General features: G+C 42.5%; 1 protein-coding gene across 1 annotated transcript; it reads right to left on the reverse strand.

Moving 5' to 3' along the window:
• Window positions 1–23,533: 23,533 nt before the first annotated feature.
• LOC145823872 (uncharacterized) lies at window positions 23,534–24,284 on the reverse strand. The gene is made up of 3 exons (XM_082923416.1): window positions 24,276–24,284; window positions 23,806–24,193; window positions 23,534–23,721 (listed from the first exon to the last, which is right to left on the reverse strand). The coding sequence occupies exons 1-3, from the start codon at window positions 24,282–24,284 to the stop codon at window positions 23,534–23,536; spliced, it is 585 nt and encodes a 194-aa protein (XP_082779542.1).
• Window positions 24,285–26,191: the final 1,907 nt, after the last annotated feature.

A 26,191-nucleotide genomic window follows, 5' to 3' on the forward strand; every position in this document is an offset into this window, starting at 1 on the left:
AACATAGATATGGCTAAGCTCTTATGCAAGAAAATGGGCCAAAAGGTGGCCAAAGAAGCAAGTGGTAGATACAAAGCCCAAGCTGAAAAATTCCCTTCTACAACACTGAAGAGGGACCAAAAATATGTATATTTACAGAGCTGCAAAAACCCCAAAAACAAACATAGATACACTCAAAATGTCATGCAAGATGAGGCTCAAAAAGAGGCTATAACACAAAGTCTATAAAATATTCCACAAACGGCCAAAGACCCTTAACGAAACATGAATAATGGGCCAAAATAAGACTATTTTCAGTACTGTAAAAAGGCCAAAAATAGAAGCACAATGGGCTGCCAAAGCATGCAAGAAAAGGCGACCAAAGAGGGATATAACATGAAGTGGCAGATGGAGGTCCCAAACAGTAATGAGCCCTTCTTCAATGTTGAAGAGGAGCTCAAAATAATCCTATTTACAGTTTACATCATGCTCCAAAACAGATCACATATAGGCTAAAAATATCATGCAAGAAAATGGCATTCAAGGAGGATATTGAAGCAAGTGCAATATAGGGGCCTCAAACAGTGTTGATCCCTTAAGCAAAAGTGAAAAAGAGCTCCAAAGAAGGCCACTTTCAGTTAGGGCCGGAGCTCAAAACAAGCAGCATATATGGCTTAAGAATGACACAAGAAATGGACCAAAAAGGGGGAAATGAAACTCACCCTTAGAGACAAGTCTTTGGTTGCTTCTTGGCTTGAGAAGTGATGCCTCCTAGCTGCTGGAAAGCCCCTCAAGCTGCTGGAAATGGAGTAGTGGTGGTGGTGCTTGGTGGTGGTGAAGAAATGAGGTAGAACTTAGGAGTTTACAAGGAAAATGAAAGAGATGGATGGAGATATGTATGTATATGCTTGAAGCAATTTTTTCTAACCCCTAAAACCAATGTTGGCAGCTGGTTATATGGACCAAGGAGAGGGGGAGCATGGAGGGAAAGGGTGGGGGAAAAGGACCAAGGCTTTTCCCCAAAAGGTGTCCCCCGGATTTAGATATTTCTGGGGGACAACAGCTATACAGCTGTAAAGTGCCAATTGTGAGGATCATGGCCGGCCACCTTTTGGAGTTGCAGGTGGCCGACCGGCCACCCCCCCTAGCCAGCCGGCTAGGGGTCAAAAAGGTCAAGTTCATTTTCTGGCCGGCCACCACAAAAACATGGCCTCCCAGGTCCCCTCATCACAACCCTGTGGTTCGAATTTGGAAACTCTAAAACAGGAGAGAGAACAAGCCATTTTTAAGAGGGGTTCAAAAGGGTCAATTGGAATTTATGGCCGGCCACCAACTTTTAGGGTCCTCCCATGTGTGTACAACACAAATATGTGGTTTGGGGTTGAAGAAAGTGGCCCCAAGGTGTTCAACATTGGCTCGGAAGTGAGAAAAACGGGTGCCGGAGGGCGAAAATGGAATATAACTGGTTGCCAAGATAATTGCTAGCCTCCCACCCTCCAGTGACCTTCCTGGTGATAAAACAGAGGTACCTGCCAAAAATGAACGAAAACCGATGCAAAACGAATGCTCAGGGGCCAAAACACGCAGTTTGGGGTCCCGAAAATGGGCTACTAAGCACCAAAAGTGGCGTTCGGCCACGAAGTGGGTTTCTCAGACCCCAGTGTCCCTTGAAAGGGAGAAAATAAGATGTATGCCAAAAATCAGAGCAAATGGAGATGGTTGAGCGGTCCCGAACCGAGGCACACGGCCTGACGGCTCCGAAAACCGGGAACCGGGCTCCGAAATGGGCAAAATTGCCTATAGGCACAAAATGTAGCCCACGGACACTGAGAGATGGTCTACAAGACCTCTCCCTCCCCTCAGGAAAAGAAACAGAGAAAACCAAGTCTGGTTCGCAAACTGAGGCAAGGCACAGAAGAGGGTTCGAAAATCCGGAGGCAAGGCTCATGGCCGCGACTCTGAGACTTCTGAACGAGCGCGATATGCAACATCACCAAGCGCTCAATTGGTGACGTCTGAGTCTTAAGGTCGGTCAAAAAATGGGGTGTCTACACCGAGCGCCAAGAAGGTGCGCATTCCGCCGACCAGCTAGAAGGGCTTCGTATTCGGCTTTGAAGCCAAGCTTGACGGCCGCCATGACTGGAAGGGATAATCTGTTAGCACCCCAGTGCTTTGTCCCTGGAAGTAATGCATCAGTTTTCTTGCCGCCATGACTAGGGCTAAGATGAGTTTTTCCAGCAGAAGGTAGCGTGTTTCAGTGTCAACCATTGCCTTGCTCACACAATACACTGGCCGTTGCTCCCCCTCATCCTCTTTTAGCAGTACGGCACTGATAGCCCTATCGAAAACTGCCAGATATAGAATGAGCGGGTCACCAGCAGCCGGTGTTGTCAAGAGAGGTACTGAGCGGAGGTAGGTCTTGAGTCCGTTAAAAGCTGTTTCGCATTCGGTGAACCATTCAAAAGCCTTACCCTGTCGTAGTGTCTGAAAGAATTGTCGGCAGCGATCTGTAGACCGATTGATGAACCTGTTGAGTGTAGCAACCATCCCCATCAACTTTTGGACTTCTTTTACTGAACGGGGGGAGCCGAGTTCCAAGATTACTGTGACTTGCCTCGGGTTGGCTTCGATTCCTCGGTGATTGACGATGTAACCCAGGAATTTGCCAGAGCCGATTCCGAACGCGCACTTGGAAGCGTTCAGTTTCATTCTATATTTGCGTAAGATGCTGAATGTCTTTTCTAGATTAGCTATATGATTATGTTCTTCTTTGGACTTGACCACCATATCGTCGATGTATACTTCCATAGTGTGGCCGAGTTGCTCTTTGAACATGGTGGTGACCAGTCTTTGGTAGGTTGCCCCTGCATTCTTCAGCCCAAAAGGCATAACTTTGTATCAGTAGGTTCCTCTCGGGGTGAGGAATGCAGTTTTGTCCTAGTCATCTGGATCCATGGCGATTTGATAGTAGCCTCTGTAGGCATCGAGGAAGCTCATACATTGATGGCGTGCCGTCGCATCGACAAGCTGGTCGATTCTGGGTAGAAGAAAACAGTCTTTGGGGCAAGCTTTGTTCAAATCCGTGAAATTGACGCACACTCACCAAGTCCCATTTTTCTTCTTCACCACCACTATATTGGAGAGCCACGTAGGGTAAGTGACTTCTCTAATTGCTCCGGCGTCAAGCAGTCTGTCTACCTCCTCAACAATGGCGGTAGTGTGCTCCGCGGCTGACCGACAGCCTTTTTGAATGATCGGCTTACATTTGGGATCGACATTCAGATGGTGTTGTGTAACTCACGGGTCTATTCCTGGCATTTCGTACGGAGTCCACGCAAAGACGTCGAGGTTGTTGAGCAAGAAAAAGATCATTTGCTGCCTGTCAGCCTGATTCAGAGAGGCGGTGATCATAAAGAACTTGTCTGGGCTTCCATCGATGTCAACTCGGTCTAAACCTTCCGTGGCCTTCTCATTTGGGTGCCACCCAACGTCATCAAGGATCTCCCGATTCGGCACCTCAATGGAGTTTACTTGCAGTTCCTTTGGCATTTTGGCGGCAAGGAGATAACATGCTTGTGCCAATTTTTGGGAGTCGCGGATTTGCTCAATGCTGTGTTGTGTTGGGAACGTAGCAGTTGATGATAGGTGCTTGGGACGGCCTGCAAGGTATGTAACCACGATCGCCCCATGATGAGATTGTACGGCGATGGCAGCCTGACGACCAAGAATTCCATATCCACCGTTTTGGAACCTGCTCGAACGGGTAAGCTGATCTTTCCTAATGGGTACTCTGGATTGGCATTGAAGTCGAATAGTGGATAAGGAGCCGGAGTTAGGTCTGACTCGTTGAATCCGAGTTTGATGAAGGTTTTGTAATACATAACCTCTGAAGTACTGCCCTGGTCAATAAGAACGTGTTCGACGGTGAAGCAGTTTACACGTAGCTTAACAACCAATGGATCGATGTGAGGGAGTGTTAGGCTGATCAAATTAGAGTCGTCAAAGGTGACACTTGGCGTTTCTCGGAGCCACTTTGCGTTTCTCGGAGCCACTTTGCGAGCGTGAGTTGCTGTTGGGGCCTAGATGTGATTGGATCGCATGCACAGCCGAAGCTGCTGGCAGGCTGTATATCATGTGGACGGTGTCAAGCGGAAATGCATCCTTTGGAAGGCCAGGTGTTTTGATTGCACTCCTCCGGACACATTGTTGGAGACGTTCGTCCTTTGCCAACTCCTCAAGATGATCTGTTAACGCATAGTGGCCGTCAGTTTCGTGCTATCGGGCTCGAGATCATCGATCATCTGCCCTCGGGGGTCGCTCAGAAACCTGGCTCACTGGTTGTTTGGATTTTGCTATTTCTGAGGTCAGATCGCGACGAAGGCGTTCGTTCTCAGTGATGATGTTGTCCAACCTCTATTTGGTTTGCCTAGCTTGTGCCATGGTCGCTTGTATTGTCTTTTGCGTTGGGGTTTGAAGATGAGCAGAGGTCCAAGGCAAGTCTTGCTGCGATGGTTTTTGGTCCAAGCGAGTTTGCTAGAGTGAGGTCATGTTGCTGTGTGCTCTTGTCAGTGGCTATCGGAGGATCTTCTGTCACGCCTGTCATGGATGTATTTGAATATTCCCACAGACGGCGCCAATTGTGGAGAAATGGTTTTGGAAATACTCTTTAGATCCTGGGAGACGCTAGTGACCCTCAGCTAGTCACCTGAAAAGACGCAAACACTCCGGTTGGGGGTGCCAGAATTAGCACTCCGACAGACAAGTCAGTTCTTGTACTCAAAATAGCTTGTCTTCTAAGTTAAGCAAAAAGTGATTGTTACATACCTTTCCAAATCTGTGGTTCTTGTATTTATACTTGCTTTTAGGGCCTCGGGGCCTGAGCCTACTTTTATCCCATTCCCCATTTATTTATTCGGAACTACTGTTCTTCGGCTATTCGGCCTTCCTAATGTATTCGGCATCCTAGTTACGCAATATGAGGCTGAATAATATCTGATTTTTGGGGTGCGCACCTTCTGACTCTTCTATTTATTCGGCTCCCACAGTCTGTTTTGTGCTTGGTTGTGGACCGAGGACTTGTGTTTTTACTTCTGAGGAAAAAGGGGGGGGGGGTGGCTTGTTAGCCATCTCCACACCCCATCGGCTATGGCATGATGCCATCGGCCTTGCTTCCTTGCCATCGGCCATAAGTGTTGGCCGATTGGCACTTTTTTTTGGTCGGCCGGCCCTTATGTTGGTCAATCAGCCATTTTTGGTGGCCGAACCCTGTTCATCTACTTTATGCAGATATTTTATGCCAGCTAGCAGGCATCCATAATTCACCCCCTCCATACGTGGTGGAGGGAATTGTCCCTTGTTTTAGCTTGCTTAGGAAGCTTTGAAATTGAATTCCTATAAGAGGGGTGCCTCCCCTCCCGTTCCAGAGGTACTGAAGATTAGGGTTAGAAGATTTGTATCTATCTATCTCTATATCTCCCTCTCTTTACATTTGTGTGTGTATTTATGCTCTAAAGTGTAGTATTGTCTTACTGTTGTACACAAACACACACTAGAACACCATCCTCTTGTTACTGAGGCACTAGGGAGTTGATTTCAGAGTTTTTGGGGTGGTTTAGGCTTGAAAAAGTTGCTGGAACCTTGTGCTGGAAAGTGCACTTCAAGGGTGAGCATTCTTGCTTTTAATACCCCATTTTTGATTAAGCTTTTAGCCTATCTTGCTTATTGTTTTAAGCTTAACTCTTAACTAATAAAAGTTCTGATCTTACTTGCTTTAGACCTTTGTTTCAGGTCACTCTTTGGTTTGGGGTTGTTTACCCTCTCCAAGGCCTTGTTAGGCCTTGTTTTAGGCCATCCCTTTTGGCCCTTTTTCTTAGCTTTGCATGACCTTTCTACCACTGAAGAGGATTTTCAGTGGTGGAAAGGTGGTTTTGAGGTCTTAAATAGGAGAGGGTCATCCCCTCTCCTTGTTGTCTTGAATGCTTTTATAAATGGCTTATGTAGGTAGCATATGTGCTTAGCTTGTTTTAGCGTCATTTCAGCATGTATTAGGCTTTTTTTTGCCATAATACACCTTTGTTTTGAGTTGGTTTGATGGCCTCTTACCTGCTTCATGTACTTGCCTTGTAATCCTCTTATTTGCCTTAACATGCATCATGCTTTGACATGTTTTTCTAGCATGATTTTGGCTCAACTCCATGAAGCTTTTAGCCTTGTTATAGCATGCTAGAGCCCTGATTTGAGTTGTTTTAACCATGTATGCCATGCTTTGTATAGCCACCATGCATTTTAGCTTGTTAGCTTTGAGAGTCCAAGTCACTAGCATGCTTTACTTGGGCCATTTCAGTGATTTGGCATCACTTTTTATGTTATTTCAGCCCATGTTTCATGCTCACATGCTTGCACTTATCACTCCTTTAATGCTTTAAAGAGTTTGTGTTTTATGCCTCATGAATGTGTCATTGTGTATGCCATCATGCTTAGGCCTTTGGGATGCCATCTAAGTAGTTTTTTTGGGCTCATTCTAACATGCCATAACTCTGATTTTATTGGCTTAAGTCATGCCATGTTTTGTTTTCTTGGGTGTAGTGTAACACCCCTTTTGTCGCCTTGCATGCCTCATGTTTTGAAGCCACCTTTCTAGCACGTTTTAGCCTTGGCCATTGCATGTTTTAGGCTTTTTTTGACATGATTAAGGACGGTTTTGGGTTATACTTACCATGTGCTCTTTGTTTTGTGTAGCTTTGGTTTAACTCCCTTTACTAGTCTTAGGCTTTAAGCCTTAGTGTAGACACCCCATTTTTGACCGTCCTCAAGACTTGGACGTCACCATTTGAACACTCGGTGATCATCCACGTTCATGTTCGTTTTGAGTTCCCGGAGGCCTCAGCCACGCGCCTTGTCTCAGGATCTCTTAACTTGCCTATTCTGTGCTTGGTTTTGCACCAAGGACTTGTGTTTTGTGCTTCTAAGAGTGGGAAGAGGCTTGTTAGCCATCCTTGAAACCCACCAGCCGTGGCATGATGCCACCGGCCTTGTTTTTTTTTCTACCAACCAAATGTTTGGTCGGTCGGTATTCTCTTAGGTGTATCGGCCTTTTTGTATGGTCGGCCGACTATTCATTTGGCCGATTGACTCCTTTTCGGGCCGATACCTCTTTTTCGCCTTTTTCAGGCATGGTGCATGCCAGCTGTGCCAGCTGGAGTGCACGGACTTGTCCTCCATACACGTGTATGGAGGATTTGCCCCTTTTGCACGCTTTTGTTCTAAGCTTCTTGGCGAAGCTTGCACCCTTTGCTCAAGCTTCTTGAGGAAGCTTGGACCTTTGTCTTAGCTTCCTGAAGAAGCTTGGACCTTTGAGTTAGCTTCTCTTAGAAGCTTGACCTCCTTGACCCTTTTGCCTTAGCTTCTTTAAGAAACTTAGGCCTTTGTCTTCCTCTATAAAAGGAAGCCTTCCTTCTCCTTTGAAGAGGTTCAGCAAATCAGAGTTATATAGCATATATACACCACTCTCTCTCTATATCCCCCTCTCTCTCTTCATTTGTGTGTGTGAGAGGGCCTAAAATGATGTTTTGTTCTTAGTTTTGCACTAAGGCACCTAGTATTACACCATACTTGGGTTATTGGGGTCTTGAGAGTTTGTTCTTGGAGTTTTGAGTTGATTTTGATCAGAAGAAGGGGCCTGAGGTTGTTATTCTTCAAGTGTTCTTCAAGGGTGAGCATAGCTACTTTATATTCCCCATTTTAGCACTAGCTTTTAACCCACTTTGCATGCTGTTTTGAGCTTTGTGTATAACTGATAAAAACTCTGATTTTTCATTAAGGTCACTTTGGTGTTGGGGGTCGACCTCCCCCTCTTTGGCCTTGTTTGACCTTTTTTTGTGCCTTCTTTGTTGAGCCTTTGTAACTTTCGCATATTGGCCTTATCACCACTGAAATCCAGAGGATTTTCAGTGGTGAAGAAGAGGTTTTGAAGTCTTGCATAGGGGAGGGACACCCCTCTCCCTTTGTGTCTCATTTGTTCATGTTTTTGGCTCGTAAGGGTAGCATGCATGCTTAGTTTTGTTTGGTCTTGTTTCAGAGGTTATTTGGAGTTTATTTAGCATGTTTTACCTCTATTCTATGTTGGTTTATTGACCCCTTGCATGCATAATATACTTGCTTGGTATTCCTCCATTTTGCCTAGAAATGAATCTCGCCTTTAGACCTCCATGCTTGCATGTTCTAGCTTGACTTCATGATGCTTTTGGTCATATTTCATCATGTTTAAGGTCTGTTGGGTGCTGATTTGATCATGTTTGCCATGTTTGGTATAGCCTCTTTGCATTTTGGCTTGTGAGCCTTGAGTGTGTGAGTCATTAGCTTGCATTACCTAGGCTATTTCAGTGATTTGGAATCAGTTATTATGCCATTTCAGTCCTTGTTTTGTGCTTACACGCTTTCATTTGCTACCCTTTCAATGCCTTGAAGAGATGTGATCTTATGCTCAATGTTAGGGCCTTGGTGTATGCCTACATGTTTGAGGCTTTGGGCTGCCATATCAGTGGGTTTTGGGGTCCATTTTGATGTATTGAAACTCTATTTTTCGTTGTCTAGTCCATGCCATAAGCAGTTGGGGTGGTTGTAGTAGAGTGCCCTCCTTGTGGCTTTGAATGCCCTTTGTTTTGGGCGCATTTCTTGGCATGTTTTGATCATGTTCTATGCATGCTTTAGTCTTGTTTTGGAGTACCTTAGGACTGTTTTAAGCCATTTTGGTCCTTTGGAGTTTGGTTGACATAGCTATGGTTTGGACCCCTTTGTTGGCTTCAAGTTTTGGTCATTATTGCATGCCTTACTTGCATAACATGGTTGATTTGGCATTATCCTCTATGCATTTTCAGAGTTTAACATGTTGGCCTAATGTCCATGTTTATCATCTTTTGAGTGTTCTTGAAAGTTACCTTTTGTGCCTTAGCTTTAGGCCCATTGGTGTGCATGTTTGCATGAGCATTTGTCCATCATTTGCATCATCTTTGGCCACTATTTATGGCAAGGCTGAGGTCTGTCCTTTGTGGTTTAAGTCCACCATTGCATGTTTTGACATGTTGCATTACTTTGGTTTCATGCTTGCATTGTCTCATCTTTGCACGTTTGCATATTGTTTAGCTAGTTGCATTCCATATCCTAGCTTGCATGATAGGTTGCATTGCATTGTATCTTGCATGTTTGGCACATTGCACTAGGCATGTTTCTTACCTTAGCCTCATATTGCATGCTTGAGACATGTTGCATACTTGAGTCACATTGCATACTTGCATTACATTTTGTTTGGTTTGGGGTGTCAAACCAAGCATGAAGAGTGACGTAACGCGCCTCAATCCTCGGTCGTCAATGTCCTTGATCTCAACATGATAGGGCGTGTAGCACTCATGTGTTTTGTTGCATTCATTCACATTGAAATGCATACTTGATTTCTTGGACCATCAAGAATTGACATGCGCGATTGGTGGTCCGAGGGTCGAGCACCAAACTCCCTTGAGCCCATAGCATGATAGGGAGAGTGGCCATGCACACATTACTTTGAAAATTCCATACCATGCACTGTCTGTTCTCTACTGCTGTCAAAACAGGGCTCTGCAGGAAGAAATGGCCGGTCGACCACTTTTGGTGCCAACCGACCATCAGTGTCCAGCCGGTGGTTCAATATTTGGTCGATAAGCCTATTCCCATGGCCAGTGGATTTGAATTGTGGCTGGTGATATTCCACAACACTCAGGGAGTGATTCAGAAGGATTCTGGAAACTTTCATAAATTTCAGAGGAGCATGGTAGTGTAAACCGAGGCAACAGTGGCATGGTACCGGGTTTCCAGGCGAGGCGAACCGAGCATGCATCATCCCATCATTCCGAGGCGAGCTGCGGCCACTTTCCTTCTGTATTTAATTTGTTAATTAATTAGAAGCTTTGTAATATTTAATTAGCTAGAGTAGTTAATTATTTGTTTAATTTGTATTATTCTTTCGGACCCTCCGAGCGAGGGCAATTGCGTAATAAGTGTGCGTGCGTGTGTGCATGTCTTCCAACCCCACGTCTTTCTTCCTTTTATTTACTAGCTTATGATGGTTAGATTGGGGCATGTTTCAATTAGCATACTTATGCTCGCATGTTTGCATCCATTCATTTGTCTTGCATGCACCGGGCTTGGCGCATCATACTAACTACATCGTATTTCAATTCCAAGTTGAATACGTGTTAGTTGTAGCATCATCACATGCCATCTTAGAATAGCCAAGCCTAGCTTAGTTGCATCTTGCATGTGTTGCATTAGCTATCTAAACATGAACTAGGATAATACATATGATTACTAACTGGTTTCTGTTTTGGCTCGGAGTACGCTGTAAGTATTTATGCTTTAGCATCTCGCATGAGTGTGAATGTTAACATGAAAGCATGCTTACCATGTGGCTATGTGCTTATGTGATATTACTGCCTGAATGCCTGTAGGTGAAGGTTGGATTGCTTGAATCGGAATAATTCATCGAAATCCGTGTTTTAGCCTACTTGCGAGTAGCGAACCTCAAACTATTTTCCAAGCAAATGGATATGCAATGCTTTGTTCCTAATTAGGAAATCTAGTCTATACTTGTGTGTTGTGTGCATCACATAGTAAATTCTAGCTAATTAACCGGAATAAGAACGCATATGTTTTCAAAACAAGATATCATGTTTAGTAGAGGCCGATCTTTGATCGGGCGAGCAGGGGTGCTCGTAGCTGACCTTCCCCAATCGTACCCAAGTTCCCGAGCCGAGGCAACTTCGGTGATGACGGACACGTGGCCTTAAGCAACGAGTCAAGGTTTCCTAAATTCCTTCAAAATAAATGTTTAGGTGGCAACTCTGTATCTGGCAAAGCAGTCCATGTTTGGCACTTCTTTCTTAAAAAAAAAATATGTTTTCCAAAAATCGATTTGCCGGATTTGGACTCTTTGGTGATTTATCAGTCTTGCACTGTACTTTGCAAGATCAGATTAAGAACCGTGACAATTTGAGTCCGAACTGTAGTGAGCCCTAATGAACAAAATGGGATTTCCCTCACGGGGCGTTCGGGGGACGTCTACACTTAGGCATGCTATGATTATGATTATATGTGTGACTTGGCATCATTTCTAACATCATTTTAGAGTATGTAGTGTTGTCACACTTGCATGCTCTTCACTCTTTTAAGTGTGCTTAAGAGTTATGTCTTCATGCCTAGGTGATAGGCCAATTAAGATGCATGTTTGTATGTGTTTTTGTCTATCATTGCTTAGCACTTTGGCCACTGATTTGGGCATGTTTGAGAGCTGTCCATATTAGTTTGAGTCCATTTTCGCATGTTGTTGCATGCTTGCCTTGCATATTGTTGCATACTCGGCCTATCACATGTTGTTGCATGCTTGAGTTATATTGCATTTGGCATGCTTTTTGTAAAGTTGCTTTGCATGTTTGCATGCTAGTCCCATTGCATGTTATTGCATACTTATCATTGGTATTGTTGTTGCATGCCTATTACATTGTAATGCTTACATGATTATGCTACTTTGTTAAGTTCATCATGCATGTATTACATTGGTCTAAATATACTTGTCCCTTTACATGTTGTCACGTGTTTGCATCACATGTTGTTGCATGTGTGTCATTGGCATTGTTGTTACATGCCTTGCATGATTACTTGTTTAGGTTATATGTCTATTGCACATTGCTTGCTTGTCTGCTCATGTTGCATTAGCTTGCTTGCATGCTTAGGTTGCATAGCATTATACATGTATCCCTTGCCTTTTGATCAAGCATGGTAGAGGTTGGGGCCGCTTATGTGTTTTGGTGTGCATTTCATTTGGTATTAATTGCACGTTCGACTCCTTTGGCCATCATGCATTGAAATGCGTGATTGATGGTCCGAGGGCTGAGAACCATACTCCCTTGAGCTCATGACATGATAGGGAGGGTGGTTATGCACACATTGTCTTGCAAATGTATTGCCATGCTCTATTTGTCCTCTACTGCAGCAACAGGAGCATTTCACAGCAAGAGATGGCCGATCGACTATCTTCAGTGCTGGTCGGCTAAACATTGTTGGCCGAGAGCCTTACATATGGTCGATGACCACTATCCCTTGGCCGATGGTCCCATATTTTGGCCGATGGCCTCACAGCATGCCCACAAGGTGATTTAGAAGTGTCACAGATGATGGCACAATTTTCAGAGGTACAGAGCAGTTCAAAGAGAGGCAATATGAATCATGGCAACGGATTTTCGAGCGAAGCCGATCGAGCATGCATTTGTCCCTCTTCCCGAGGCTGTTTTACCTGCTTTCGTAGCTTAATTAATTTGTTAATTATTTAAGTGTTGTAATAATTAGTTGCAGCTAATTATTCATTTGGCTTTGTAATTAATTAATTAGCTTGTTAGTTAGTTAATTAGCTCATTTGTATTATTCTTTTGGTCCCTCCATCGAGAGGGCCAATTGTGTAATAAGCGTGCGTGTGTGTGATGCATGTCTTCCAACCCCCCATTTCCTTCTCCCTTTTACTTAGCCGCTTACGATAGTTAGTTTTAGGGCATATTTCATTAGCATCCTTATGCTATGCATGTTTGCATTATTCATCTGTATTGCATGCACCGTGCTCGACTCATCATACTAACTGCATTGTATTTCAATTTCTACTTGAATACATGTATCGAAATGTCGCATCCCATATACCATCTTAGAATAGCCGAGCCTATTTCCAATTGCATTTTGTATGTGTTGCATTAGCCATCTTAACATGAACTAGGATCATGCATTGATTACTAACTAGTTCTTTGTTTTGGCTCGGAGTACACTGTGAGTGTTTATGCTTTAGCATCTTGCATGTATGTAACTGTTAACATAAAAGCATGCTTGCCATGAGGCTATTTTCTTATATGATATAACTGTCTGAATGCCTGTGGGTGAAGATTGGATTGCTTGAATTGGGACAATTCATCGAAATCCGTGTTTTAGCCTACTTGCGGATAGCAAACTCCAAACCATTTTCATACAAATGAATAGGTGATGCTTTGTTCCAAATTAGGCAATCTAGTCTATACTTGTGTATTGTACGCATCACATAGTAATTCTAGCTAATAACTGGAATAAGAATGGATATGTTTTCAATAACAAAATATCATGCTTAGTACAGGCCGATCTTCGATCGGGCGAGCGGAGGTGCTCATAGATGACCTTCCCCAATCGTACCCAAGTTCCCGAGCCGAGGCAACTTTGCTGTTGACGGACACGTGGCCTGAAGCAACGAGGGTTTCCTAAATTCTGCCAAAACAAATATTTTGGTGGCGACTTTGTATCTGGTAAAGCAGTCCATGTTTGGCACTTCTTTCTTAAAAATCAGTTTTCCAAAAACAATTTGTCGGATTTGGACTCTTTGGTGATTTATCAGTCTTGCATTGCACTTTGCGGGATTAGATTTAGAACCGTGATATTTTGAGTCCGAACTGTAGTAGCAAAGCCCAAGGGTGCGTCTACAAGGCCGAGTTGCACAAATCAATGTCAATGAATGCACACAAATACCACATAAGACTCGATAAACCTCGACCTTATCAGACATGATCAAAGGTGCCGGTGACCTAAGGAATGAAGCACGTTTCATCACTTTGAGTATGAAACATCCCTCGTTCCTCGTGTTTGGATTGACGTCCAACCCAAACAAAATGCAGCACACAACATGCTAACAACATGAACATGGCAAGGGCTATGTAATGCAATACTCAGTGGACCAAACCAACTTCAAACAAGCCTCATGCATGCCAAGGCAATGGCCAAAACATGCTGAAAATGAAGTCCAAAAGCAAATACAAGCATGCATACACATTGGTTCTGTCACGACCCAAACTCGCTCCTAAAAGTTTGGGCATGATTTATTTAGAAATGGACATTTAACCTGATATACATAACGTACGGGTCCTTAACGGAAGAATTAAATATCATAAAATAATAGAAAAAACTCCATTGAGCTGCTACTACTATGCCAGGATCATAAACATCATAACGGGCAAATAAAATCCAAAACATGCACCTGAGCATCGGTTATATACATATACAGGCCCAGCCCTATGATTGGGCGTATAACAAAAAAAAACATTGTGGGAGAAAGTGTTATACACACTTCAACCTTAGGCCAATAATTAGAGTGCAATGCCAAAAGTTCGTCAAAACTTCACAAAAATATGAGTTGCTTCATCTAGGGCCTGGACACACAAAAGTTGACAAAAGAGGACGAGCGTCATGGCTTCGGACTGACCACTTGGCTGGTTACCTACAAAAACAGACATAATACGGAGTGAGCCAGGCTCAGCGAATAGTAATACATTTATAATTTGATGTTCAACTTAATCATAAAATGCGTATGTAAATGCACAGATTAAAGGCCTGATCTTGAAACATAATGGCTTTAAGCCCTTGAACGGAGTGGCAATATGCCCTTGAACATATTGGCATTAGGCCCTTAAACATGTTGGCATTGAGCCCTTGAACATATTGGCATTAAGCCCTTAAACATGTTGGCATTGAGCCCTTAAACATGCATGTATGAACCCAAGAGGTGTCTCACACGGATTCTAGAGGTGACTCACATCGTGGCACTTAGTTCCGTGTAGCACTTTGTTTCATACCATAACAACTTAAGCGGAATGGCCATAGGCCCAGATATCTTCAGAGCAAACTGATTTCAGCGTCTTATAGAATTTCATAATCATATGAATGTAGTTTCATCCTTCCCATTACTTATTCTCATTCTTATCATTCTTAGAATCATTCACATCGTTACATAATTAACACAATTAACAAAATAATAATGGCAAACATTAGCTGTGGTAAAGCGTACTACTACTCACAGTGTTGTGACGACGTGCTACTTCCTCCTGGAGTGTGTCCTGCACACATTCATAACTTTCAAATTAGTTCATTCTCTTTTTTGAATCATTTCCAAATTCATTTCACTTCAAATGAATTTTACACACATTAATAGGCCTAAAATACAAATTCTAAAAATATCTGAGGGTCCAGCATGCAAAACGGAGCAAACAAATTTTCTCAGCATGGGCCACACGTGTGGCAAAGGTCCCCGCACGTGCGGCAATGATGCCCCGCACGTGCCTTTTTAGCAGTGTTCAAAGTCCAAAATTGCAACATTTCCCGCATGTGCAGTAGTGACTCTCGCACGTGCGGCGATTTTGCAAAATTCTGTCTGAAAATGAACAAAAATCAAACTCTTGGTCGGCTTTTATAAGGCTCAAGGTAGGTCCTTTAATTGATGAAGTAAGGTTTAACACTCATGCACTCAAACATTACCACATATCTCCATCTTGGTTTAACTTGAATCTTTAATCTCTAAAGCTTATGAACATAACCCAATTCCACATTAATTCTAATTCTTCATACATCAACACACACTCACACACACACAACCATGTAGATGGATTCAAACTTGATAATTGAGGAAAAATAAGATAAAACACTCATTAGATACTTCACTAGATAACCTACTCAAACCCAAATCAAGTCAATATATGGAATAACAACTCAATTAACCACATAGCATAAAATCTAGAGAAATTCCTTCTCTAAGAGAGGGGTGAATTAAAACAAATGAGTAGACATACCTTGAGTCAAAGCCTCTACAACCTTCTACTTTCCCCCCAATTCCTTCTTTGAAGAACTCCTCCTCTCAAATTCTTCTCTACCATCTCTCTCTCTTTCAAGATATTTCCTTAAATTGAGGCTTCTAAGTCAAAGTTAGAACATATATATATAAAGGTGAGTAAAAAAAAAATTAATCAGTTTAATCATTCCTAATCAAAATTTCACAAAAAATCTTGTTAAGAACTAGTAATCATGCTGACTTCAAATGTAAAATCAATTTCTGGTAATTAAGCCTCTAAGGATTTCAATTTCTGGTTCAAACATTATAATTGTAACAGATGTTTTCCTTATCAGACAGACATACATCCATAATCATAGGATTCACTTAAATAATCTCAATTTCTTATAGAATTTCACAGTAAGCATTTGAAAGCACAAAATAGGGACTGAAAATATATCAGAATCGTATGCGAGGGTCGGGTTATTACACTCTCTCGCCCCCTTAAATAAGTTTGGTCCCTCAAACTTGTTTTACCTTAAAACGAAAACAGATGTGGATATCGGTGTTGCATTTCCTTTTCTTTTTCCCAAGTAGCTTCGATCCCATAATGTTCTTGCCATTCAACCTTTACCATTAAAATTTTGCGAGTTCATAACTGTTTTACTTGCCGATCCAGAATTCGAATTGGTTTTTCTTCATAAACTTGTCATCCAACTCAATTTGGTGGTAATCAATGACATGCGACAGATCCGGAAGGTATCCTCGAAGCATAGAAACATGAAACACGTTATGTACTTGACTCATATTTGGTGGAAGGGCAACCCGGTAAGCTACCGGACCCACTCTTTCAAAAATTTGAAAGGGACCAACATATGGGGGTGTTAACTTACCTTTTTTCCCAAATCTTGGATGTCCTTTCATCGGAGTGACCTTTACAAAGACATGACTATCCACTTCAAATTCCAAATCCCTTCGCCGGTTATCCGCATAACTTTTCTGCCTACTTTGAGCAGTTTCAATGTTTCCCGAATAATTTTAACCTTTTCAGTTGTCAACTGAACACTTTCAGGCCCTAGCAAGGATTTATCTCCAACCTCAGCCTAACACACGGGAGAACGACACGGTCTTCCATACAGAACTTCATAGGGTGCCATTTTAATACTCGAATGGTAACTATTATTGTATGCAAACTCTACCAACGGTAGATGGGTTTCCCAACTTTCTTGAAAATCTAGCACACACATTCGGAGCATATCCTCCAGAGTCTGTAACGTTCTTTTGGATTGATCGTCAGTCTGAGGGTGGAAAGCTGTGCTGAACTTTAATTCTGTACCCATTGCTTCCTGCAGACTTTTCCAGAATCTGGAAACAAACTTTGGATCCCTATCGGATACAATTGAGACTGGAACACCTTGAAGCCTTACAATTTCATTCCCATAAATTACCGCCAGTTTATCTGCATTATACTGAGTCTTCACTAGTAGGAAGTGAGCAGACTTAGTTAATCGGTCTACAATGACCCATATTGAATTCATACCCTAAGGAGCCTGTGGTAACCCCACAACAAAATCCATGGTCAAATGTTCCCACTTCCATTCCGGGATTGGAAAGGGTTGTAACAAACCTGCTGGTCTCTGGTGCTCCGCTTTTACTTGCTGACATTGCAAACATTGGAGACAAACTCGGCGATCTTCTTCTTCATACTTGGCCACCAAAAATTTTGCTTCAAATCTCGGTACATTTTGGTACTCCCTGGATGCATTGAAAATCTTGAAGTATGTGCTTTTTCCATAAGTTTCTATTTAAGTTCCAATACATTGGGGACACATTCGGTTTGGAAATTTGAGCACTGAATCTACTAAACTGAATCTCAATTTTTGTTTTGTCTCTAACTCCCCACATGCCTTCTTTAGAGTTTCATCTTCCATGTGATGTAATTTAATCTCTTCAAGTAGGGTCGGTTAGGCCATCATTGTTGCCATTATAGCTTCCTGCCCATGTAGTACAAGGTCTCCTTCCATTTTATCCAATTCAGTTGCTAATTCCTTTTGCCCTGTAACCAAATTTGCCAACTTTCCCATATTCTTCCGACTAAGCGCGTCTGCAACTGTGTTGGCTTTACCGGGATGATAATGAATCTGGAAGTCATAATCTTTAATAAGTTCCAACCACCGTCACTGCTGCATATTTAACTCTTTTTGAGTAAAAAGATACTTGAGACTCTTATGGTCGGTGTACACTTCGCAGGTAGTGCTATACAGATAGTGTCTCCATATCTTCAAAGCAAAGACTACTGGTGCCAGCTCAAGATCATGCGTTGGATAATTCTTCTCGTGGGGTTTCAGCTGTCGAGAGGCATAAGCGATAACCCTTCCATTTTGCATAAGTACACAACCAAGCCCTTTATGCGAAGCATCACTGTAGATTACAAACCCTTTAGTACCGGATGGTAAGGCTAGCACTGGTGCCGTAGTTAACTTTGTTTTCAATTCCTGGAAAGCAGATTCCCTTTCCTCTGACCATTCAAATGCAACTCCCTTTCGAGTCAGTTGTGTAAGCGGCATAGCGATTTTGGAAAAATCATGAACAAACCTTCTGTAATATCTGGCTAATCCCATAAAGCTATGCACCTCAGTCACATTAGTGGGAGTTGGCCAATGCATAATCACCTCAATTTTGTGTGGGTCAACAAAAACTTCTTCCTTTGTTATAATATGCCCCAGAAATGCCACCTCATGTAGCCAAAATTCACATTTCTTCAGCTTTGCATACAGCTTCTTTTCCCTGAGGGTCTGAACGGTCAAGCGAAGATGGTTCTCATGAGGTTCCACATTGTTCGAGTAAATGTGGATATCATCAATAAAGACCACCACAAACTCATCCAAATAGGGCTTGAAAACACGGTTCATTAAATCCATAAATGCTGCAGGTGCGTTAGTTACTCCAAAGGGCATAACCAGAAAATCATAATGACCGTACCGGGTTCGAGAAGCTGTCTTCTCAACATCATCAGTTTTGACCTTTAATTGATGGTACCCAGACCGTAGATCGATTTTGGAAAAAACATGAGCCCCATGAAGCTGGTCAAATAAATCGTCAATCCGTGGCAAAGGTTACTTATTCTTAATTGTCACTTTATTGAGTTCCCTGTAATCAATACACAAACAAAGTGTTCCATCCTTCTTTTTCACAAACAGAACTACTACACCCCAAGGAGACACACTCGGGCGGATGAACCCTTATCAAGTAAATCCTACAACTGAACCTTCAATTCCTTTATCTCAACTAGCGACATTCTATACGGAGTCTTAGAAATGGGTTGAGTTCCCAGTGCCACTTCAATTGTAAACTCAATTTCACGGTCTAAATTCACGAACAACTGGAATTATATCTGTACTCCCATTCATCACTTGCCCTTCCAAAACACTACACAAATACCCCTGACACCCTTTCTAAATTAATTTACAAGCCTCTGCTGTAGAAATCAAATAAGGTGGAGAAATCACTTCCTATCCCTGAAAAGTAGACTTTGATTGACCCAGAGGGTGGAAACTAATTTGCTTAGTCAAACAATCTATAATTACTCCATATTCACTCAGCCAGTCCATTCCCAGAACAATATCAAAATATGTCATGTCGAGGGGTAACAGGTTAGCATATACTCGGATATCCCCAAGGTGGAGTTCACAAGCAACATATATAGAAGTACAGATCACAGAATCCCCTAAAGGTGAGGACACACATAACATATAAGATAATACTTCCTCAGATTTATCTAAATTGGGAGCAAATAAGTTTGACACGAAAGAATAGGTAGAGCCACAATCAAACAATACATAAGCAGAATGACTGTGAACCATAAATGTACCTGACACTACCGTTGTTGCATTTTGCACATCTCCTGGAACCAAAGCAAACACCCTGCCCTGTCTTGTAGTGTCTTTATTGTTAGTTGGTTTGGCAGCTGACTTGGTGTTGGTAGGTGGTGTAGACCCCGCTGAACTAGAAACGGCCTGTAGACACCCCATTTTTGACCGTCCTCAAGACTTGGACATCACCGCTTGAACACTCGGTGATCATCCATGTTTGTGTTCATCTTGAGTTTTCGGAGGCCTCGGCTACGCGTTTGTGTCTGGTTTTGCACCAAACACTTGTGTTTTTTGCTTTGGAGGGCAGGGAATGGCTTTTGGGACATCCCCACACTCCACCGGCCATGGCTTGAGGCCACCGGCTGTGTTATGTTGCCATCGGCCAAATGTGATGGCCGGCCGGCCAATTTGACTGCCGGTCGGCCACTTTGATGGCCGGGCGGCCAAGTGTGGTTTTCAACAGATATTTCTGTAGACAGCTGGCAGCTGTCATTCTAGGCCATATCCCAGCCCATACCTGGACGTGGGTGTTCTGAGGAGCTGCAAATTGATACATATCTATATCAATCAAGCTCTCTCACATAAGGAAAAGAAGAAGGGAGGAAGAGATATAGAACTTGGAGCAAAAAATCTCTCTCTCTCTCTCTAGATTTTCTGCCTCTCTCTCTAAGGTTTAGGGCTTGTTTGTGCTCAAAAGTACATTTTCTTTGCACTTTTGCATACAAACACCTAGTTCTCTACTCCCTTCATTGAGCTGAGGTCCTTGAAGGTGATTTTTTGGTTGATTTGAAGCCTTTTCTTGGTCCAAAAGTTGCTGATTTGCTGTTGTGCTTCGAGGGTGAGCTTTTACCTCTTTTAAGCCTTGTTTTCATAGCTTGTTTTTCCATATTTGAAACTATTTTTGAGCTTAACATATAACATAGAAAAGTCTTGTTTTTCAGTGCTCTAAATAGTTTGTTAAGGGTGTTTTAAGATTTGGGGTTGTTTGACCCCTCTTAAGGCTTGTTTGGCCTTTGTTTTGTGCCATTTCGGTTGAGCTCCGAGACCATTGTGTTTGGGCTCCTCACCACTGAAATCTTGAGGGATTTCAGTGATGAGGATGGTGCCTTGAGGTCCTAGGAAGGAGAGGGCCACCCCCTCTCCTTGTTATCCTTGAAAAGGGCTATTTTTAGCCTCTTGAGGGAGCATATAGTTTGAGTGTGTATTAACCACGCCTTGACTGATTTTCATGCTTATTATGTCATAATATAGCATTGTTGTATGTTGGTTTTGGTACACCATGCTTGCTTAGCATACATGCCTTGTAATGCCTTGTTTTAGCCTTAACATGTCCTATGCTTTGAGCCCTTATTCAAGCATGTTTAGGCCTAGCTTTGTGAAGCTTTTATGTTTTTCTTGCCATGCTTAAGGTTTTTCCTTGGCTATTTTGGTCGACCAAGACATGCAGTGCATAGTCCCTTTGCATCTTGGATTGTTAGCCTCAAGTGTGTGAGTGTGTAGTGTGCGTTGCTTGCATCATTTTCAGTGGTTTGGAACCACTTAACATGCTATTTCAGTTCTCATAACATGCTTGCATGCATGCCCTTGATGCCTCTTTGATGCCTTACAAGCTTGTGTTGTATGCTCCATGTTTGGCCTCTTTTGCATGCTTCCATGTTTAAGCCACTTAGATGCTATCTAGGTGTTCCCTTTACATGGTCTAGGCCTACCTTGAACCTGTTTTAAGCCCTCTTGGCCTTGTGAGGCTTGGTTGGCTTAGCCATGGTTTAAGTCTCCTTGACTAGCCTCAAGTACTTGGACCAATTGTACGCTATGTTTGTCTTGGTTAAGTTGGTTTGGCACCATCATTAGCATGGTTTTCAGAGCTTACATTGCATGCCCTTAGTCCATGTTTAGTCTCTTCCAAGCGTGCTCGAGAGTTGCCTTTTGATGTTTAAATGTTGGCCCATTAACATGTGCATGTGTGTGTGTGTGTTGGTCCTCATGTTTGAGCACTTCGGCCACTGATTTTGGCATGCTTGCGAGCCATCCTAAATTAGTTTAACTCCATCCCCTTAGCTTGATTGTGTGCTCACCCCGTATGTTTGCTTGCATACTTGCATATTCGCATTGCATTGCCGTGTTGTATGCTAGTTCACATGCTTAGGATTGCACTGCATGAGTATGCATGCTTGACCTCTTGAAGTGAGTATGATAGAGGTTGAGTTCAATTTATTTGATCATGTGCATTGCATGGAAATGCACGATTGGTGGTCTGAGAATCGAGAATCATATCCCTTTGAGTCATGAATATGATAAGGGTGTGATTGGTGCATACATTGCCTGAAATACATTGCCATGCCAAGTTCTGTCCTCTGCTGCTGTCAAAACAGATTCAGCAGGAAGATTTGGCCGGCCGGCAGTGTTTAGTGCCGACCGGCAAATAATGTTTGGCCGAGAGTTCAATTGATGGTCGATGACCACTTCAAAATGGCCGGTGATGATCCCATTCAGCCAGTGGTGTTCTACAACACTCAGAGAAGCAACCTTGGGAGTTGTGCAATTTTCAGAGAAGCAAAACAATCAAAGTAGAGGCAAACTTGTGCATGGCGTTGGATTTCTGAGCAAACCCAAGCATGTGCGCATTGGATCCTCTTCCCGAGGCCTTTACTGCTTTCTTAGCTTAGTTAATTTGCTTAATTAATTAGGTGGTCTGTAATAATTAATTAGCTTGTAGGTTAATTAATTTGTATTATTCATCTGGTCCCTCCGAGCGAGGGTGAATTTGTAATAAGTGTGGGTGAGTGTGTGCTTGTCTTCCAACCCCCATTTCTTTCTCCCTTTTACTTACCTACTTTGATGGTTAGTACTAGGACATGTTTACTTTAGCATACTTTATGCTATGCATGCGTGCATCATTCATTAGTCTTGCATGCACCAGACTTGGCGCATCATACTAACTGCATAAGTATTTCAAATCTAACTTGAATACGTGCTACTTGTGCATTTTAACATGTCATTTATAGACTAGCCGAGCCTACTCTAGTGACATTCCATATGCGTTGCATTAGGCATTTAAACATGAACTTGGATCATGCATGATTGCTAACATGTTCTTGTTTTGGCACGGAGTACTAGGTGAGCTCTTTATGCTTTAGCATCTCACATGAGTGTGAACGTTAACATAATAGCATGACTACCATGAGGCTAGATGCTTATGTGATATAAACTGCTTGAATGCCCATGGGTGAAGGTTGGATTGTTTGAGTTGGGATAACTCATTGAAATCCGTATTTTAGCCTACTTGTGAGTAGCAAATTCCAAAGCGTTTTTCCAAACAAACGGATATGCAATGTTTTGTTCCAATTTAGGCGATTTGGTCTATACTGTTTGCTGCGCGCATAACATAGTAATTCTAGGCTAAAAAATGGAATAAGAACACATAGCGTTTTCAAAACTGGGTATCATGGTTAGTAGAGGCCGATCTTCGGATCGGGCGAGAGGGGGTGCTCATAGCTGACCTTCCCCAATCGTACCCAAGCTCCCGAGCCGAGGCAACTTTGGTGATGACGGACACGTGGCCTTTGGCACCGAGTCAGGGTTTCCTAAATTCCCCCATAAAAAATATTTAGGTGGTGACTCTGTATCTGGCAAAGCAGTCCACGTTTGGCACTTCTTTTTTAAAAATCTATTTTCTCAAAACGATTTGCCGGATTTGGACTCTTTGGTTCAAATTTAGAACCGTGACAATTTGAAAGTCCGAACTGTAGTGAGCCCAAAATGAACAGAACGGGACTCATCCGCCCGGGGCGTTCGGGGACGTCTACACGCCCCTATTGCCATTTTGTTGCTGCCTCTTCTGAGGGCAATCCCTTATCAAGTTACCCATTTTTCGACATTGAAAGCAAGCTCCAGACTTTTGATAGCACGTTCCACGATGCTTCTTTCCACATTCTAAACAAACAGGAATTGAATCCTGACTAGGGGTAGAAGTATTTGAAGTCCCTGAATTGTGTTTCTTATTTGGTGGAATAGTTGACCCCTTTGGCCATTGAGTATTCTGCCTCTTTTCTTTCTACTCAGAAATCCGGTTCTGTGCAGCAATATTTCCTTCTGCTATAACAGCCCTCTCCAACACATCAACATAAGTGGGTAACTTCAGCATATTGACTCGGTCCAAGATAGCATCCCGTAATCCCCCTTCAAACTTCCGCCCCTTCTTATAATCCGTGTCTACCATATGAGGTGCAAACTGGGCTAGCTCTGCAAATTGGGCTTCATATTCAGCAACGGTCTTGTTCCCTTGTCTGAGAGTTTCAAATTCAGTCACCTTCTTATCTCGCATACTTTGAGGAAAATACTTATCACAGAATAATTCCAGGGATCTGTCCCGTGTCAATCCTTGACGTATAGTTCTCGTAAGCATCCACCATCTCCGTGCCTCGTCCTCAAGAGTGAAGGCAGCCAGTTGCACCTTTTGAGCTTCGGTACAAGGGAAAACTTCGAATAACTTCTCTATTCCCAGCACCCATGCTTCAGCTTTCATTGGTTCAATTCCTCCTTTGAATGACGGCAGTTTCATCTTTTTAAACTCCTTAGTAAGGGTAATGGTCCGGTCTTTAGCATGGAAGTCTTTGACAGCCGGTGGAGGTACCGGTGGCGGTGGCGATTGATGTTGTGGCTGTTGTTGTTGTTGCGTAGGATCTCTGCCATTTCCATAATCATTCGCTCCATCCTATCCAACCGTGCAGAAGTAGCATCTTCCGGATCTTTTGTCCTTGTTCTCACCATAGTCTACACATCAATCAATTATATACAATAGACATAGTTCAAAATTGTTAGCATTATCAGAGTACACTTAACGTTGCCATCGATCTTTTCATATACTTTCAGGATGTCATGCATAATGCCCAAGTCTTGCCTAGACACCTTACAGCTCAATGGATCCGTGTGTGAGATAGCAACTCGTGCTCTGATACCACTTGTCACGACCCAAACTCGCCCCTAAAAGTTTGGGCAGGATTTATTCAGGAACGGACATTTAACCTGATATACATAACGTACGGGGCCTTAACGGAAGCATTAAATATCATAAAATAATAGAAACAACTCCATTGAGCTACTACTACTATGCCTGGATCTTAAACATCATAACAGGCAAATAAAATCCAAAACATGCACCTGAGCATCAGTTATATACATATAGAGGCCCAGCCCTATGATTGGGCGTATAACAAAAAAAAAAAAAACATTGTGGGAGAAAGTGTTATACACATTTCAACCTTAGGCCAATAATTAGAGTGCAATGCCAAAAGTTCGCCAAAAGTTCACAAAAATATGAGTGACTTCATCTAGGGCCTGGACGTAGAAAAGTTGACAAAAGAGAACGAGCGTCATGGCTTAGGGCTGACCACTTGGCTGGTTACCTACAGAAACAGACATAATACAGAGTGAGCCAGGCTCAACGAATAGTAATACTTTTATAATTTGATGTTCAACTTAATCATAAAATTCGTATGTAAATGCAGAGATTAAAGGCCCAATCTTGAAACATAATGGCTTTAAGCCCTTGAACGGAGTGGCAATAAGCCCTTGAACATATTGGCATTAAGCCCTTAAACAGGTTGGCATTGAGCCCTTAAACATGCATGTATGAACCCAAGAGGTGTCTCATACGGATTCTAGAGGTGACTCACATCGTAGCACTTAGTTCCGTGTAGCACTTTGTTTCATACCATAGCAACTTAAGCGGAATGGCCATAGGCCTAGATATCTTCAGAGCAAACTGATTTCAGCGTCTTACAAAATTTCATAATCATATGAAAGTAGTTTCATCCTTCCCATTACTTATTCTCATTCTTATCATTCATAGAATCATTCACATAGTTACAAAATTAACAGAATTAACAGAATGCTAATGGCAAACATTAGCTGTAGTAAAGCATACTGCTACTCACAGTGTTATGACGACGTGATAGTTCCTCCCGGAGTGTGTCCTGTACACATTCATAACTTGCAAATTAGTTCATTCTCTTTGTTAAATCATTTCCGAATTCATTTCACTTGAAATGAATTTTACACACATTAATTGGCCTAAAATACAAATTCTAAAAATATCCGAGGGTCCAGCACGCAAAACGGAGCAAACAATTTTTCTCAGCATGGGCCGCACGTGCGGTTGTGAGCCCCGCACGTGTGGCAATGGTCCCCGCACGTGCGGCAGTGATGCCTCACACGTGCCTTTTTACCAGTGTTCAAAGCCCAAAATTGCAACATTTCCCGCACGTGCGGCGATTCTACCAAATTTTGTTCGAAAATCAACAAAAATCCAACTCTTGGTAGGCTTTTATAAGGCTAAAGGTAGGTCCTTTAATTGATGAAGTAAGGTTTAACACTCATGCACACAAACATTACCACATATCTCTATCTTTGTTTAACTTGAATCTTTAACCTCCAAAGCTTATGAACATTACCCAATTCCACATTAATTCTAATTCTTCATACATCAACACACACTCACACACACACAACCATGTAGATGGATTCAAACTTGACAACTGAGGAAAAATAAGATAAAATTCTCATTAGATACTTCACTTCACTAGATAACCTACTCAACCCCAAATCAGGTTAACACATGAAATAACAACTTAATTAACCACTTAGCATAAAATCTAGAGAAATTCCTTCTCTAAGAGAGGGGTGAATTAAGACAAATGAGTAGACATACCTT

This window comes from Camellia sinensis, chromosome 4 (assembly GCF_055761805.1).
Source record: "Camellia sinensis isolate YWXY chromosome 4, ASM5576180v1, whole genome shotgun sequence".
NCBI lineage: Eukaryota > Viridiplantae > Streptophyta > Magnoliopsida > Ericales > Theaceae > Camellia > Camellia sinensis.

Bases quoted from the DNA above. Each gene is read 5' to 3' on its own strand.
- LOC145823872 (XM_082923416.1), bottom strand. The intron at 23,722-23,805 runs GTATGCGAGATA...CCCAATTTGCAG, and splicing joins TGATAAGTATTTTCCTCAAA to AGCTAGCCCAGTTTGCACCT.